The 19470-nt window shown below is 38.5% G+C and overlaps 1 protein-coding gene across 2 annotated transcripts in view; it reads left to right on the top strand.

The window, feature by feature from the left end:
* Positions 1 to 19470, top strand: part of SYNPR (synaptoporin) — a 341046-nt gene that overhangs the window by 208024 nt on the left and 113552 nt on the right. For both annotated transcript variants that reach the window (XM_054483339.2, XM_054483340.2), the window contains one exon: positions 91 to 215. In XM_054483339.2, the coding sequence (XP_054339314.1) occupies positions 91 to 215 (125 nt within the window). The remainder of the gene's footprint in view (positions 1 to 90; positions 216 to 19470) is intronic.

Raw genomic sequence — 19470 nt, 5'->3', positions numbered from 1 at the left:
TCAATCCAGACATTAAGTTCCTTTTGAGGAACTCATTAGAGCAACATCATCCTAATTACTGCCTTCTATTTGTTTATTTGTTCTCCACAGCTTTTTGCAATCTTTGCATTTGCAACATGCGGTGGCTATTCCGGAGGCCTGCGGCTGAGTGTGGACTGTGTCAACAAGACAGAAAGTAACCTCAGCATCGACATAGCGTTTGCCTACCCATTCAGGTAGGGAATGGTGGTTCATGCTTGCTAGCCTCACAGGGGGGTCTTTCTTTCTTCTGTGCTTTGTCTCAGAAAAATGCAGTCTTCCAGGGACTTCTGGGTAAACAGAAAGTATTCTGCCTGCACCCACGGAATGCCCAAACACAGTGCCCACTCACCACCTAGTGTGGGCACTAGGAGGATTTATGAGTTGTGCCTTCAAGACAGAATTGACTCTCCTCGAAAAAGAAAAAAACTTGCTACAAAGAGAAGGAGGGAGGGAAAAAGAAAGGGAGATTGGAGAAGTAATTTTAAAATACGATCAAATAAATTCAAGAAATATTTTTAGCACTGTGCCTTTCTAATGCACATTTTGAATCAACAAGAATGACAGATTGTTTCCCAAATACATTTGACTGTAGAAACTTCTTTTTCACTGAGTATCTGAGAGGATCTGTATACTATGGAACACATTGTTAATATTTATATATTAAGTGTATATGTGTGTGTGTGTGTGTGTGTATATATATATATATATAAAGTGAACTGTTCCTAGTCTAAGACAAAGATGACTCAGTTCATAGGTGATGAATCATCATAGAGAGGTAGCATTGATACCAATATTCTTAATAGTTTTTAAGAGTAGAGCTGACAAAAGTTGCAAATACCTTGCTCAAGTAGATACTCTCCTAACTAATTAATAAAAGAGTAGAAAGCTCAGAGATATTAAGCACGTAATCCCTGGAAATTTAGTAAAAAGTGCTGTGCTGTGCTGTGCTGTGCTGGTGGAAGTGGACATGCAAGTGCTTGACTTCTGAAAGCTCTGGACCAATCCATTCGCTTCTGGCGGAGAGTGGCCAAGCCAATGCATGCTTTCAGATTAACATGCAGGATCTAGGACAGGAGATGAAAACTGCCAATGGCCGGGCAGCAGGGCTTGGATGCTTGGTAACATTATACATAAAATCGTAAGCTCAGCATGGCTTCTACAGTGATTTCCCACTAAGAGATGTGGCAGGAGCAGGTAACTTAAAAGTCAATCTCTCAAGATTTAAAAGTCAGCAAGTCCCTAAACATTGAACTACCAGAGCCCAGGACTCTCAGTCGTTTCCTCAAACTGGAGGAGAGCAATCAAGAGACCTATCTGAACTAGAAGAGTGCCTGAGCTGGTGTGGCAGTGGAGAGCAGGGTAATATCTAGTTTCATAAAATCCCTGCTTAAGGATACAATGTGAGAAGACACTTCAAGCACAGTTTCCTGCACTGGGCTTCTTTAATTTCTTCCCAAGACTACAAATTCAAATGATTGGCCCAGTGAAAGGCAACTAGAGAAATTAGATCAAAATGTATTGCTATCTATAGCAGCCCCCCCATTTAAAAGATTTTTACCTGGGTTTTGAAACAAATATAATCATTATATTTTTTAGTAGCACAGCTTTTCTTTCTAACATTATCTCACTCAGAAGCTCCATGTATAAAATAGACATGAGTCACTGAGAAAGTTGGAGCAGGAGAAGAAGGGAACTTAAAGCCCCCAGCCAGTCCTCCTCAATCTTCTCCCTGCCATACACCTTGCCCACTCCCCACCGTACAGACCCTGTAAGATCTCCTGGGAACCCTAGGTCTCCTAGAAACAATTTTAAAACCACTGTTCTAGGATTTAGCAAGAAATCGTTTGCCACTTTTCTTAACACATCTTACATTTACTGTCTACTGTTAAGGAATCAGTATTAGCCAATCTCCTTTTACAGAATGTCTTGTAGTTTTGCCCCCATTAATGTTCATCTAGAAGATATACACACCATTCCAAAACAGCTTAATTTACTAGGGTTGCAATTTCAATTTTACATTTCTATATTTTAACATGTACCATTATCCATGTACATATTCATAACCTGTACCATTATGGGGAAAATCTCAGTAATAAGCCAGGATTTGTACAGACTATTATGAAGACATTTGTTTCAGAAGAAGTACGGTTAGCAAGATGCTCGTAATATAAATAATTAAAAAGTAAAAAGTGATAATATCCAACATTATAAAGGGTGGAGAGAAATGTAGATTCTCACATGGGTTGGAAATAATGTATATTGATAAAGGCTTTTTGGAGGACAATTGGAAGTAGGTATCAAAATTTAAATGTACATTCTATTTAATCCAGCAATACAATTTCTAGATATCTACCTTCAAAATGTTCATATAAATACAGAAATATATGCATGTAATGCATGTAATATGCATGTAATGATGTGCACTGCAGTGTTGTTAATAATAAAAGACTGAAACAAACCTGAATGTCCATCAGCAGGAAGCAGGCTCAATGAATTATTTACATACGTCTTATGCAGAAGTTTTAAAAGTGAATGTACAGATATAGAAAGATGTTTAAAATGTATTACTAAAGAGAAAGTAAGTAGCAGCATGTTAAGAAAAAAATATAATAGTAAATGCACAATATAATTTTAAATTTATGCACCTATATGTATATATATATATGTGTTTGTAAAATATAAAGTCTGGAAGGATACAGACAACAGTTAACAGGGATTACTTCTGGGGAAGGGTGTGTGATTGGTGTGCAGAGATCATACATTTACTTTTAACTCTACATACTTTAGTATTATATGAATTTATTAAAATACGCATATGATACCTTGGTAATTTTTAAAACACTCTTTAAAAATGAGTCATCCTATGGCTTCCAGTGAGATGAAATGATAAGACACAGCTTCTGGAGAGAAATAACTTATAGGAACCCCATCTGAAATTCCAAACGGATTGAAGTAGATGAAAAAAATCTGCATTTTCAAGGTGAATGGCAAGAAGCAGCTGTTGAGACAACTCAGCAATTTGAAGTAGGAGATTATAAAAGCATTGCTTATGCTTAAAAAAGTTATTTTCTTCTAAAATGTCACAAGCCAATGCCAATGATTTGATGATAATCTTAGAAATAAAGTAAGAACATTCAGTAGCTTTTAACTCTTCAGTGTATTTCAAAGACCAAAAGGACAATAAACTCAAGTCATTTGAACAAAAAAATTAGTTTATAAATGATACATCAAAGGAAGCAACTTAACCAGTTATCAGACACATATTTTAGGATGTAAGATAATGTCAGTGTTAAAAATTCTAGATAACTCACAAAGTAATAATGTGCTGCTTCTAATAAATATGCCAAAGTGCATATCTCCTTTACAGCACCATATGTATGTATGTGTTCCTGATTCCTATCAGAAATAATTGACATCCAGCAATGTATCATTTTGTTATAGAAATAAAACATTTGTCACCTTATCTTCCTTATTATTTGTGATTAAAATGAACAACTATTACTTCACTGTTTTCTCATCTGCAATAATATACTAAATTTGGTATGAAGTTTACTTGATAACTAGGAGAAGAGTAGTTCTAGATTCCATATTTTTGGTACTTCCTTTATGCATAGAAGTGGAAAGTAGGGTTTCTCATTTTAAGGTACTTAATATATTTGTAGAAAGCCTACTCTAGGAATGCCAAGTAACATTTTGAACTTATACATGAATAAAAGATAGAGAAGGGCAGAGTTGAGAGGTTAGGGGGCTATAGGAACAAAAATTTTCATGGCAAAGGTAAGGGAGAAGGGTCAGAATGATGAATGAATAAACAGACATACCAACACTTATTGCAAGGGTACAATGTGCCAAACACTGTGCTTGAGATATATTAGATTATGCAGTCATTACACAGACTCTGTGAAGGAGGCTACTATTTTACTGATTGAGAAGACTGGGCTGAGAAAAATTTTGTTGACATCACACAGAAATTAAATTTAAACTTTTGGATTTCTTAAATTTTATGATTTGAATAGAAACAAGAAGAAAGCAAAGTTCAGACTGTTTGGAGCATGGTGATTACAAAAAAAATTTATCATGGACTAAAGTGATAAAGTTAGAAAGGCCATTTTTTTCCCTGATTATAGAAGACCTTGAATTCCTTATAAGTTGAATAGGAAGAAGGAGTTAAAGATGACAAAAGGAAAATAACAGGGAAATCTATTTTGAAGTACAGAGTACAAGTTAGGATTTGATCATGCAGAGTTTGAGATGCTTGTTAGAAGCACAGGGGAATTCTCTATCAGGGAGTTTCATGTTAAACCCTACATAAGATGAGAGAGGTGAAGACTGAAAATGAAGCTTTAAGAGTCATCATCATGAAGTCACATCTGGATGAAGAGAGGTCACCAAGAGAGGCAGAATGGGAACTATGGAGGATGCCTGTGTTTGTAAAAAAATGAATGAAAGGGGTCACTGAAAGAGACCAATAGGAGAAGAACAAATGGAAAAGAAGTTGGATGACCCAGAAAGTTCAGGTTTTTCAGAAGGTAAGAAAACTTTCTGCACATGTATCCCAGAATTTAAAGTAAAATAAATAAAAACAGAAATAAAATAAAATATAAAAAAGAAAACTTTATGTATGCTACCATTCAGCAGCGTTGAGTACCTCAAAGAAAGAAAGGAGTGAAAAACCAAGAAAAAGCCATCGAATATAGTTAATGATGGTTATTAAAAGCTTTCATGGGACATTTCAGTTGGAGAGAAAGTGTGTTGAGCTGTTGGGGAATGGAAAATAGAATTCAGTATATTTTCTCACAGACCAATACAATGCAAATTTTGAAGGACCTTAATTTGCTTATCTTAAGCCTTCAAGATATGATATTTGTGAAGAAAGAGACTAAGTTTGTTAATGGCCTTCTAATAGAGAAGGTGCTCACCTCTTGTTTCTTGGAAGTAACCAGCTCATTGAATGACATGATGATAAATTTACGACCTTGGTTGAACAAATAACTAATAAAAAAGATTTTCAGTTTGTAAAAATCTTCCTTCATTTGAGAACTAAATATAGGGAATCACAGAAGATTTACAATAAAAAATAAAGTAGTTGTTATGTCACTTCCATGTCTTGAGACCTTATCAAGATAAAATTATTGTTTGCTGTCAATTTTAAGCATTATTTTAGATATGAGATTAGTAATCACTGTTCTAGATAATTCGCAAAATTGTCTTTCATAAATTTTGTTTATCCTCATGCCTCAGCTTTCTGAGTAGCTGAGATTACAGATGTGCACCACCATACCTGGCTAATTTTTGTATTTTTAGTAGACACAGGGTTTCACCATGTTGGCCAGGCTTATCTCAAACTCCTGACCTCAAGTGATCCACCTACCTTGGCCTCCAAAAATGCTGGAATTACAGGTGTGGGCCACCACACTGAGCCACAAGTCCCTATGACTGTTAAAGGGCTTTCTCTCACCACTGGAACCTGCTTGGTCTATAGGCAGGGCAGGCAAGAAATGCTGGGGAGTAACGTCTCCTGGAGCAGCCCTTACACAATGACAAATGTGAGTTGGAGGATAACGATCCCAATTTCCTCAACCCTCATGTGGCGTAACACTAAGTCATGTACTATACCATTTCCCAGAGGCACCAGCAGGACAGAATCACCCACAGTGCAAACGTGATCATTAACACACTTTTCATTACCTTTTTTACCTTTTCTGTCTCACTTCTCCACTGCCTTATTGGTGTTTTCAGAGCTGAATCCTCTAAGGAGTTGCACTCAAATCTTGATCTCAGGGGCTGCTTCTGAGAAGTCCAACCTAAGACACTGGCATTGTGTGAGAACATTACCATCTTTAAAGAAGGTAGATAGATGAGTAGATAGATTGATCAATTGCTTGATTGATCAATCGATAGAGTAAATCCCTACTTCTTCTTACTCTAAATCATATTATACAGTATTACTCATTCAAAAAACAAACAAACAAACAAATAGCTTGGTTGGAAATCAGTCACTTCAGTTCACAGTACTTCCCCTTGTGGTTTTCAGTTCAGGTCTCATACAAAGCCATGGTTGGTTTTCTCCATCCATAGAATCTTAATATATATGGTAGGTTTTTCCCACTTGGCAGTCATAGTAGGGTGTCCTTCATTGTCAGCTTCAGATTTTCTGAATATCAGATGATGGCTGAGATTTTGGAGGTGCTGCATGGGGCCTCTAAAATGAAATCTGGTTAGACAGTTTGTATTTTAGATCAGCCCATCTCAAATACATTCTCCAAATTTGGTGATAAACCTTACAACCTTTCTCCTCAAAGGTTTGGGTAAACTACAAAAACTAGTTAAATTTATAAAGATTATGTCATAACTACTGCATCAAAATGTTAACATATTTATTTCTAGGTGGCAAGATTATGAGTGAATCAAATATTCTTTTCACACTTGTACAAACTTTTTTACAGGGTTAAAGCTGAAGCAATGTAGTGTAGCTTAGACTCTAGAGACAGACTACATAGATTCAAATCCTCCACTCAGCTACTTATTAGCTGTATGATATTGAGAAAATTGCTTATCACTTCTGTTCCTTATCTGTGAAACAGAAACAATGTTACCTATTTCATGGTATTGTTATAAGTATTAAATAAGACATATATATATGTATAATGCTTAAAACAAGACCTGGCATTCAATACATTGTCTTTTAGCATATTATTTTTATTTCATTATCAAGTAAGGGCAATTAAAAATCAACTAGAGTGCTAGAAAAGATATTTATTCTGGTTAATTAGCAAAATTACCCTTGAGAAAACAAATGACCAGTTTATTATATTTTACCCAGAATGGGATCTTCCCCAACCCTGCCTCTGCCTGTATAAAACATTAAAGGGTGCACATATTTAACTGTCTCTTGATTAACGTGCTTTTAACTATTTAATGTTTGTTTGGGTTGCCCTAGGATGTATTACTATTAAGCCTTTTTTTAAAAGTTTAACTAATGGGAGAATGAAAGCTCCCCCTCAAAGTGACAGAATGGAGAACTCTTAGTGGCACTAGCATAATCCTTGGGAGGTTGGCATCGGTGGAGTAGGAGACTGAGACTTAGTCTGATCTTTGTGATCTGTGAAATTCAATTCAATGAGAGGTTCCACATTGAAGGAAAGGAAAGCCAGTGCTGCTCAGCTGGGCGCTGGCTGAATAAGCACCATTCCCCTGCTCATGACTCTAGCCACTTGCTCTGTCATTCCCCTACCCCTGTTTGGAACACGGGGGGCAGGTGCAAGTAGATGCCAGGAAAGCTGTGGAGTTTGGGCCATTATCTAGTAACGCTAGCTCTGCCAGGAAGAAAGCATTTTGTCCCTAAGATGCGTAGCCAAGAGCAGTGATGAGAAACATTTTTTATTTTTTTGTTTTTTACCATAATAGCCAATTTGGGGAAAATAAAAGTGTGAAGGGCTGCAATTTTTTATATCTTGTGTCCAGGAAATGCTGCACTTGCAATTACATTTAAGTATTCATTTATTGTTTCTCATTACCAAAGGGTTTCACTCTTTTTGCCTAAAATTTCAGAAACTTCATAACTACAGTATCTCATTCTAATGTTTTGCCTTAAAATAAACTTTGTGTATGATGAGGCCTGATGGTGCTACAGGGCAGAGACTTTGGGAGACTTAGAGGTGGTGTGGCCAAAGGGCTAATGGTGAATCTCTAGCCAAATCCAAATTCTGCTGCCTAGTGGATGGGCAAGACATAACCCCCTAACTGGTAGTGAATTGTGCAGTGGAAGCATGCTTGGCCCATAACCTTATTGGGCCTCAGCTTCCTTATTATAAAAAGGCAATAATACCAGTACCTTCCTTACAGTGTTGTTGCAACCATTCAATTAGATAATATGAGTTAGTTGTGTAGTAAAGAGTCTGGCACACACTGAATGTTCCCTGAGTTGCTATCATTGTTGTTGTTGTTATTATTAAGGGAGTCTAGTGAAAGAAATTGGCATCAGAATTCAGCTGTAGACCAAGTATGACAGTCTTGTTTGGAAGTTTCTGCAGTAAAGAGAGGAGCTATCATTTGTAGGTAATGTCTTGGGGATCACAGAAAATGATCCAAATATGCGCCATGGCTGCTGGCATGAAAGCGGTTAAATGAAAAAAGTTAGTGAATGACAAATTAGTCTACCCCATCTCCACCCCACTGTTCCCCACTCAATCTGTATAACTGCAAGATTGGAACGCTTTTGTTGCAACACTTCCCCAAAAGGAGAGTGGTGGTGGGGAATTGGGTAGAATGGATATTTTAGTTTGAGTTTCTGCAAAAGCACATATTGAGACCAGGATTTGAGTGCAAGTAGTTTTCTTGGAAGGTGATCCTGGAAGCACCAGTGAGGAATGGGGACATAAGACAGGGAAGGGAAGAAAGCCAAAAAAAAGTAGATTAATTGGCAAGATACCACCGTTGGCAACTGGGGCATCTAAGATTTTTAGGAAACTGTGGGCAACATGCCCCAACAGTAAATACATCTGGCAAGTGTTCAGGCTGGGTAATTATACCCCCAATCCTATTTGTCACTGGCCAAAAGCTGCTCCTGGGGGTGTTAATTCCCTGGGACTGCATGCAGACCTAGCATGTGCCTACAGCTGAAGAAAGTCTTCTTGTAAATTCATGGATGCTGACGTTAGAAAGCCATCATTGTATACAAAGATGGTGAGAACAAGAGAGATACAGGTAGGCAACCAACAGCTTCTAATACAATAAGGAGACCCTTCAATCACTTTTCCTGATCTGTGAATGACCCCATCCTGTATAATTTAATTATTCTCATTAATTTTTTATTAAGCACCTGCAGTGTATAAGGCCCTGAATTATATAGGCACTTGGTATGTATTTGTTGGTGAAGTAGACATGACCGCTTCCCTCACAAAATTTACAATTAGTTGGAGATGGGAGAAAGACAAAGAAGTGAGAAATATAAATAAATACATATATATGCATATATGCATGTACATATTTTTACAGTTGTAATTTCTATGAAGAAAATGAACATTGTGTAGAGAAGTAAAATAAGTATTGGTGGGAGTGGAGAGGATCAAATAATACATACTCAGAGTGAACATCGCTTAGAATGTTCTAAGCAAAGAGAAAAGCATGGGCATGGCCTTTAGAGAGAAAAGACTGGAATCTGGGGGAATAAAGAGAGACTCCTAAGTGGAGTGGGGAGTGACATGAGACACCAAAGAGGCAGGGATGCAATTCCAGTAGGTATCAGGTAATGGTAAAAGTCTTGAGAAGAAATTAGGAAGGTTAAGGGATAAAGAGAGAAGCTGTACTATTTTAGATTAGCTGGTTGGGGGAAAACCTTGCTGGTGAAATGAAATTTGAGTGCAGACCTGAAAGAATTAGGAGAGGGAGAGCCTCAAAGATGTCTTAGGGGTATATTCCAGGGAGAGCAAAGGACAAGAGCAGAGGCCTGAAATCTGAGATTGGGGAGAGTTTGAGAACCAGCAAAGAAACCAGTTTTGCTGGATTGGAATGAGGAAGAGGAGAGGTGCAGGAGATGAAGTTGAAAAAGGAGGCAGAGACTGGATCCTGTAGGGTGTTGTGGGTTCATAGGAGGAAACTGAATTTGATGTTGAGTGAAATGGGAAGGCATTGGAAAGGAGCCATACAATTTGTTTGTAAAAGATCTTGCTTGTGGCTAATAAAAGTAAATTCACTTAAGGGTTCACGGAACAGGGGTGAAGTCAAGGCGGCCAGTAAGGAGGTGGCTGCAGCCGTCCAAGGAAAAGATGGTGGTGGGTTGGCCCAGGGTGGAGGCAGCAGAGAGGGAAGGCATGGTATATAGCATGCCACGTGTAGTCTTCCATGCCTCACTTCCAATGGTAATGTGCATCTACAGCCCAGTCCTGTTCATAAGTTTTTCCATCACTTTTCTCAGTGATGTTGGGCAGTGTTGGACAGTCTAGGGACCAACTTTAATATTTTAAGTTTCTTGTTCCTGATTTTGTTTCATGGGCACCCCTTGGACCCACTAGGTTTTTTGTTTTTTGGGTTGTTTTGTTTTGTTTGAGATGGAGTCTCACTCTGTCACCCAGGCTGGAATGCAGTGGTACAATCTCAGCTAACTGCAACCTCTGCCTCCCTAGTTAAAGTGATTCTCCATGCCTCAGCCTCCCAAGTAGCTGAGATTACAAGCAGCCACCATCACACTCAGCTAATTTTTGTATTTTTAGTAGAGATGGGGTTTCACCATGTTGGCGAGGCTGGTCTTGAACTCCTGACCTCAGGTGATCTGCCCACCTCAGCCTCCCAAAGTGAGGAGGTTACAGGTGGAGCCGCTAGTTTTTCATCACTGTGTGAGCTGTCAAAACACAAGAAGACAACCAGCGGATTTGACTTGAATGATGAATCTATGCAATTCCATTGAGATGTGTTTGGGAACATATTTCTGAAGACCAGAAAGCAATAAGAAATTTATGAAGTAGATAATAATCCCACTTCATGGAATATGATTTTAAACAAGTCATTGCCCAAATCGGTAGGGGTCCATTCAGGAAAAGAGAGCTCATGCCAGGTGGTTCAATTACAAAACGTTAATGTAGAGAATTAGCTACAAAGGGTTTCGATGATTTGGAAAGGGTCCTTGAAGGAATCTGAAGATTAGCAATGGAGGGAAGCCACCCCTAAGGGTAGAGCAAGGATTGACAAAGAAAAGCTGTTGAGTTGAACTTGCTGGCCCCCTACCTGTTTGTATATGGCCCACAGGTGAAGAATGGCTTTTACACTTTTAAAGGTTTATGTGTATATGCATATATATAATTTTTTTTTGAGACAGTCTTGCTCTGTCACCCAGGCTGGAAGGCAGTGGTGCCATCTGGACTCACTGCAACCTCCACCTCCTGGGTTAAAGTGATTCTCATGCCTCAGCCTCCCGAGTAGTTGGGAGTACAGTGCACACCACTATGCCCGGCTAATTTTTGTATTTTTAGTAGAGAAGTGGTTTCACCATGTTGGCCATGCTGTTCTTGAACTCCTGATCTCAAGTGATCCGCCTGCCTCGGCCTCCCAAAGTACTGGGATTACAGGCATGAGCCACCATGCCCGGCCTAAATGTGTATGCTTTAAATGCTACATAAGTACTTACAAAATACTATCCTCAATTTTGCCTTTTGACTCATAAAGCCTAAAGTGTTTACTCTCTTGCCCTTTTTTGTTTTTTTCAAAAATGTATTGACTCCTAGGCAAGAGGCATGATAAGAGGAAGTGGTCTTGTTAGAGCCCAGGGTGGAGCCTGTCCATCAGAAGCTGAGACTATGGTGAGTGGAGGCGTCCAGTGAGTTCAGCAACCAAGGAAGAGATGCAGCTGCTATGAGAGATGCTCACCAAAGCAACAAGAGAAAGGGTGGAAATCCCCTAGTTTTTCCCTTGCTCTAACCCTCCAGTCTCCCACAAGAGCTTCCTAATGGCTGAATGTAACTGGAAGCCAGCTGGACAGGATCAGGCCCCTGACCGAGATCCAGAGCAGGGGAGGAGTAGGGCATGGGATCAGAACAACCAGATGATGACTACCACAGAAACCCTTGCTGAACCTCAGTTTCCTACAAAATGAGAAAGCTGGATTTAAGGCTTCCTAAGAGAGTTAGACCTCTAATTCTATGAAAATACAGAGAAGCAGTAGAACTTGACCTTGGCCGGAAACCCTGGTAGTGCCCCAGCCACTGCTGCTCTAGAGAGAACAGAGGGAAATGTAAAGACTCAAAGCATTAATTTATATAAGACTCTTTCAACCTCGTAGGGCTTGCTCTGAAGCTTGTTCTATTTAGGTAAGATCTGAACAGGCTTTTAAAGACCAGGACTGGGGCACTTATTGAAAATGATTGTAGGTTATGTAATCAAGGCTGTTGTTTCTGTTGAGCTCACATAGGGAAGTGACAAGCGGCAGAGATTAAATCATTGTATGCTGAGTGGGACTTTTATGTAGTTCTCAGTCTCACTGTGTGTAATTTTACAGAGCAGGCATGGGGGAGTGTGGTGGGAAGAACCTCATTACTAGGGAGAAGCTTCACACCCTAGAAGAACACAAACATTGCTGTTTTCAAAGTTATAAAAATAAGTTCTAGTTTTTTCCTTACATCTGTTTTCTTTCCTAGAATAGGAAAGAGAAACAGAGAGACCGACTTTGAGTTGCCTAGAAAAGGACAAAAAAATCCAGCTGTAGTGACAGCCTGGCAATGGCAGAAGGAAACGGCCCACTCTTATCTGTATATTATGTCATGTGCCTTGAAAATGTGTGGTGCCTGCACCATGGTCCCATTAACCTCCCTCTCTGCTTCCTTCTATTCCTGAAAGAAAGAAATGTTAGGACATTCTTAGCGTCCCCTCAAGCAGGTGGCTGGAAGTCCCACGGTATACCTTATGGGGTCAAGCTGGTGTCAACTGAGTGGTGGAGACCTGTGTTCTCTCTCCTTCCCCAACCCCAGCCCATCCCCAATAGAATGGCATTTTGTGAGCCATGAGAGGACTTAGATTCTCCAGGGCTGAGAGGTTCAAACAGAGAGGATTGGCAAGTATTCAAACTGACTTGCTAGTCAGATACTCTGGCAGCCAGAGCTGAGACATGAAACCATCAGGGCTTGGGGCGTCATGAAGTGACAACTGGAAAACCAGGACTCACATTCTTAATTCCCCTTCCAGGATCCCACTGTGGGAATTCAGAGGCCCTGGATGTCATCAGAACTTTAGACTCTCTCGGTGATAAGGCTCCCCTACCTGTGTGGTAACACATAGAAAGCTCATTTAAAATGGAGATTCCAGCCAGGTATGGTACACTGCTTGCTGTAATCCAAGCACTTTGGGAGGCAGAAGCAGGTGGATCACTTGAGGTCAGGAGTTCAAGACTAGCCTGGCCAACATGGTGAAACCTCGTCTCCACTGAAAATACAAAAATTAGCCAGGCATGGTGGCACACACCTGTAGTCCCAGCTACTTGGGAGGCTGAGGCAGGAGAATCACTTGAACCCGGAAGGTGGAGGTTGCAGTGAGCCAAGATCGCGCCACTGCACTCCAGCCTGGGCAACAGTGCAAGACTCTGTCTCAAAAAAAAAAAAAAAAAATGAAGATTCCAAGACCCTACCCCAGAGACACATTTAATCAGTATCTGGGTGAAGCCCAAGGATTGGCATCTTAAATAATCCCCATATGAGCCTTAGACTTGTGGAAATTGGAGAACTGCTGACCTAAAAAGAATCAGACAGAGCTTTGATTTCCAATAGCCTGATATTTTGTGTTTTAACATTGATTGATTTTTTTTTAAATTTGGGATTACACTTTGATTTCAGCAATTACCTTATTTATTATACTTAACACAATAAAAAATTTTTAAGTACCATAAAAAACAAATGGATGTTTTTATTTTTTGTTATATTCAAATTTTCTATTATGACATATATTACTCTTAGAAAGAAAAACAATAAACTTGAAAAGAAAGCAAATGATAATTTAAATGTGGTAGTAATAGGTGAACAGTAGCAATTTCACCCCCCTCAACAATGTGCTTTTGAGCATGTCCCCTTAAAAAAGGCTGAAGTGCTAGTTGCATTCTCTACCTCAGCCAAATACAAATGAAGGTAGAGATCAAAAAGTAGGGTGGATATGTTAATCCTTTTATATATATATATATATATATATATATATATATATGGCAAAGATCATCATCATCATCGTTGTCATAGATATCATTATTATCATCAAAAAAGGCCACTTTTGATAAGTTTACCATATACCAGGACAGTGGAAATCACATAACACAATTATACCCATCAGTGCTAACAACACCTCTATGAGACAGCTACTCTAAACTCCACTTGACAAGTGAGCAAACTATGGCTCACTGAGATTGAATGCCTTGCCCTAGGTCACATAGCTAGTAAGTGGCAAGGCCATACTTAGAATGTCTGGATCTGACTCACATCAAAGACCATGACCTTCACCACCACACTGTAAAGAGCAGCAATGATGCCCTTGAGTTGACAAGTCCCCACAATTGCAGAGACTTCCTCCTCATTCCTACATTTATAGCCTATTCCTCATACCAGGCAAACCAGGAAGGTCAAGAGGAATTTAGCGAATGGTTCTCAGAGATATTGTTTTCCTTGGGATTCAGAATCACTGGCATTAATTTTCCAGTTGATTTCCTGAGTCCAGGAATAAACTGTGAAGGAAGAACGACTCTAGGCTGGAACTGAAATGATTGTTCTTTTTCCTTTTTGCAGCTGGCTAGAATTTGAAATAAATAAGTTGTTGCTGACACAGTTTGTAGAATTTCTCATTTTTCATTTTGAAAGATTCTATGCCAAACTAGCAGCTGTCACTTAGAGACTGTTAAGGAGTCACACAAACGACAGGGTTTTCTAAGAATAAAGTTTTTCCAAAGGGTTTAGTGCTATAGCCAATTCTCCTTTCCCTGACAAGGGGCGGATTGTGGAGGGAAGAAGGAGATGAGCTGAGAGGTCCCAGATACTAATCAAAAAACCTGAACATCTTTGATTGCAGTGAAGGATCTTTAGTTATCATCTCTTTAGGCTTCATGCTGTGATATAAGAAGTAAGTGTAAAGTGCAGAGAATCACTTTTCCTAAGTACAGAGCTGGGGCTTCTTCCAAGGTATGCTTGATTACCTTTTGGTATCTTTAGAAATTAGCTATGAATTATGCTCAACAATCTCTGTACATGTGTTTTATTTTAGTACAAGCACCAGGGGGTTCACTTTCCACTATTCTTCCACCATCTTGCATTCTGTTGTCTAAAACAGTTAAATTTTCTGTTGTTTATAACCACATTTAAAAATATCATTTTTTATTAGAAAAAGTAGCACTTTTTTTGTTTTTGTTCTGTTCTAGAAATCCTTTTAGCAAAACTATGGAGACAGTAAAAAGATCAGTGGTTGCCAAAGGTTGAGGGAGATGTGGGGTGTGGAAGGAATGAATAATTGGAGCACAGAGGATTTTTTTAAGGCAGTGAAACTACTCTGTATAATACTATAATGATGGATACATGTCATTATAAATTTCTCCAAGCCCACAGAATGTACAGCATCAAGAGTAAGCCCAGATATGAACTGTGGACTTTGGATGATAACAGTATGTCACTATATGTTCATTAATTGCAACAGATGTACCTCTCTTGGGCAGAATGTCAATAACGGAGGAGACTGTGCCTGGGGAGGAGAGGCGTTATATGGGAACTCTTTGTATTTTCCTCCCAATTTTTCTGTGAGCCTAAAACTGCTATTAAAAAAAGTATTTTTTTTAATCCTATTATGTAGAAATGAATTAGAATATTAAAATCCTTCTTAATGTAACTTCTCAGAGATAATCTCCACAAAAGTTTTGATGTACATTATTTCAGAACTTTTCTTTTTATGCATTCATTTTTATAATTTTGATGTAAATATTATTTTACTAGTCATTTTTATTAAAAAGAATAATTATAAATATATTTTCATGTCAACCCTTATGGATCTACCACCTGTTTTTTGGACCTCATAGCTATACTATAATTTCTTGCATGACTATATCATAATTTATGATGCCAGTTACCTATGTGGACAGTTAGGTTATTTTGGTTTTTCACTGTCACAAACAATGGTACAATTAAAATAATTTTGTAAACTCATCTGTCAGGTAAGTCCCTGGGCCAAAAGGTATACACACCTTAAATTTTTATAGATTTTGCCAAACTCCTCTCCAAAAGGCAATTTATATGCCTATCAGGAGGATATGAAAGTGCCTGTTTCTCCATTCTTCCTAATATGGAATACTTACAAATGCATTTACTAATTACTTTAGTGAGAATTAATACTTTTTAATATAATTATCAGGCATTTTTATTCCTGGCAAAAAAAAAATTTAAGAAGAACATGCTCACATTTCTTTATATCTAATCGCTGGCATACCCACCTTATCTCTTGTCCACCTGCCCCCAGTTGTTTTATTGTCAATATTCCTCAATGCATACCTTTGATTTACTAATTGATGCAACTCACTTTCAGTATGGTACCAGGCACTATGCTTGGCAATGAAGGGAATTTAAAAATGAAAAGGGAATGGGCTCTCTTTTTATGGAGCTTCATCCTTTTTAAGAATAGCTTGATATTGATCAAGTTAAAGCACAGAGACATTCCATGGCTCATCCATCACCCACTGCAAGTCCTCGGTTGTACAGGAGTTTGCATAAATATTCCTGAAATCCTTACCCAATATGACCATCACACAGAGTCACACTGCAGATAAATAGAATTAAGGTCTCTTAATCTTTACTAATGACAAAGCAGTCTATGACAAATCGCCCAAATTAACAAATTAATATTTACACAGTGTGAACGAACATTTTGAAAATTTGTATATTGAATTAATTTACATCATGGTGCTCATCTTAACAACCCTCATTAAATGTTGGCATTGAAAAGAGTTTGTTTCATAGTACTTACAAAGAAAACTCATTTTCTAGTCCCTGTTTCCTCACAGATACAACGTATGGTGAAAGAGTTTGTCTTCAGGTTTAATTTTAAACAGTTTATTCTTATTTATCTCTAGATTTAGTTTATGTCTTGCTAAAATGAGAAGGGACTTGTTCCTTCAGTATTCTTCTAAGTCATCACAATTGTCAAGAGAGAGTAAATGCCACGGATAATATGCCATTATATATGTTGTGGGGTGTTCTTTTTTTTTTTTTTCTTGTCAGTGTGAACCACCATCTTTGACACAAACTTTGCCATTTCCAAATCTGAAATTACTACTCTGATTACCATGGTCTTTAGAGATGGAATTCAGTCTCTCTGCAGAGTGAATATTCTTTAAAGACTGATAAAGCTTAGTGTTTCCTTTATACAGATTTTTAAAAAGTAAAGCATAAATATTCCGTATGGGAACAAACAGTGGCACAGAAGAAAATGAATGTAAATTCCTTATGTTGTGCAAGACTAAATGAAAATGTAATGTGAATTCCTCCCTAACTCAGGCTCATCACTGGTGCCAGATGACTATGTGTTTCTGTAGTTTTAAAAATCACTTCAATTTTCAACCAAATGCTGCTAGCCAGATAAACAGTGTGTCTCTGGTGCTTTTTATAATGCTTTTTAGAAGAGAAATACAGGGAGTAAGAAAAAAAAGTACACTCAGCTCTTCTTTCAAAGTCTCACTGTACATCAGCTGAAATACTCAGAGATGTGTTGAACTTTTGAGCCCTCATTCATTCACTCATTTGGTCAGTACATCTGTGTCAAGTGTGTAACCAGATGAGGATAGGGTGCTTGCCCTCAGCAACAGAACTAGTCCATCTTTAGCCATGTTTGGGATCTAAGGGCACCACCATCTTAGCTAATTGGATAGGAGGTGGGCACTAATTTATCAGCCAGTCAATAATTTATGAATGGTTCCTTGGAAAAAGACTCGTTCATTCATTGAGCACATTTTTTGAATGCCTGCACTGTGCCAGGAGCTGTCCTTGGTGCTGGGAATCCAGTGGAGAGCAAGATTGATTGGGGCCTTCTCATGGAGCTTCATGTTGTAGTGGGAGGAAGGAAGGGAGAAAATAAGCAAGCAAATGAGCAAGAGACCAAGATTGTGTCAGATTAAAATAGGTACCATGACAAAAATTAAACAGTGATGTGATGAATAATTGGGGAAACGTAGGCAAAGAGATCCCTTTTATGAGGAGACATTGAGCAGAGACCTGAATAGCAAGAAAGATGAACGATTGCAAAGATCTGGAGAAGAGATTCTTACAGATGGAACAGCAGGAGCAAAGGCGGGAAGAGGCCTGGTGTGGTAAAGGAATAGAAGGAAGACTAGTGTGGCGAGAACACAGTGCGTAAGTGCAGAGTGTGATGCAGTGAGGCAAGGAGGAGCCAGTATCAGACATGGCCTCATGGGCCCAATAAGGTGTGTGAATTTTTTTCTCCATGAAACGGGCATCTTTTGCTTACAACTACAGAAATAGGCCAGCCGTGGTGGCTCACACCTGTAATCTGAGCACTTTGGAAGGCTGAAGCAGGAGGATCGCTTGTACCCAGGAGTTCAAGACCAGGCTGGGCAACACAGTGGGACCTCACCTCTAAAAAAAAAGAAAAAGAATAAAAAATTAAAAAAAAAAACTGCAGAAGTGCCATGATCTGATTTCACATTTTAATAATTATTTTAGCTGCTATGTGAAAAAAAAATGTTTTTTGGTGGAACGAGGAGACCAGTTAAATGGTGGTTACAGATAGTCTAGGCAACAGTTGATGGTGGCTTAATTCAGGTTTTAGTGGTTCAGAGAGAGAAAACTGGAATAATTTAGGATATATGTAAAGGTATAATCCATAGAACTGGTTAATAGAAAGGATATATGGGCGAGAAGGTTAGGCAAAGGAGGAATGAAGTTTTGGGGTCCAAGAACTGGGAGGATGATGGTGGGAGGTTGTGGGATTAGAAAGGATATATGGGCGAGAAGGTTAGGCAAAGAAGGAATGAGGTTTTGGGGTCCAAGAACTGGGAGGATGATGGTGGGAGGTTGTGGAATATCAGTTGGTTGTTCTATTTTGGACATGTAAATTTGTAATATTTATTAGATGCAATAGTTTTTTTCTTAATAAATGAGGAAATGACCTGTTGTAGAAAGCTGCACCAGACCAACTCAATTTCTTATTTGGGGAATTTGCACTAAGAAGCTAGAGAGAGTAGAAACAAAGGAGAGATAGAGTTTCACATCATTGATGAGGTACAGTCAAGACCAAAGAGGCAATGAAGAACTCTATATAAGCCAAAATTATAAGGAAGCAGAAAACTCTGAATCAAGAAGGAAGCCACTTCCTTCAGAGGTGAAGTAAAGTATCAGAGGAACAAAGACACCTTGAGAAACCGGCAGGATGCATGTCCTGTGACAGAGACAGGAGGTGAGTTAATCCTAGAGCTGCCTCTGTATTTCTTACTTTCTAGCTCTGTTCATATGTATCCTTCCAAAAGTACCCTCATTTCTTGATGTAACCTAAATGGGTCTATGTTTCTTTCTAATACACTAACCTATTTGAAATAAATACACAGGCACACTGAGGACCACCAAGATTAGTATGACAAAGTCATTGTCCTCAAGGAATTCACAGTTCAGTGAAGAAGAAAAGATAATCATACAAAAAAAAACTGTTTTGTAAAGTCAAAATGGAAGGCTAAAGGTGTTAAAACGCTATTTATTTGCCATTGGGATTAAATTTTTTTAAAATTAAACAAAAAATATGCAACTTGCTCACTGGAATCTGCATTAAGTAATAGAAAGTGTAAGTAACAATTTCTAGCAGGAAATAGATGGTATTAAATAAGATAAGAGTTTCCCAATTTGGAGCATGGTTTTTACCCATACCTGCATACCACCTGGACTATTTACTTAATATTTTCGTTTGACTAAAAACTCACTTTTGTAAATGAAATGTATACTTTAC

The sequence above is a fragment of the Pongo pygmaeus genome, chromosome 2 (genome assembly GCF_028885625.2).
Source record: "Pongo pygmaeus isolate AG05252 chromosome 2, NHGRI_mPonPyg2-v2.0_pri, whole genome shotgun sequence".
Classification (NCBI taxonomy): Eukaryota; Metazoa; Chordata; class Mammalia; order Primates; family Hominidae; genus Pongo; species Pongo pygmaeus.
This window is presented reverse-complemented; position numbering and strand designations above follow the sequence as displayed.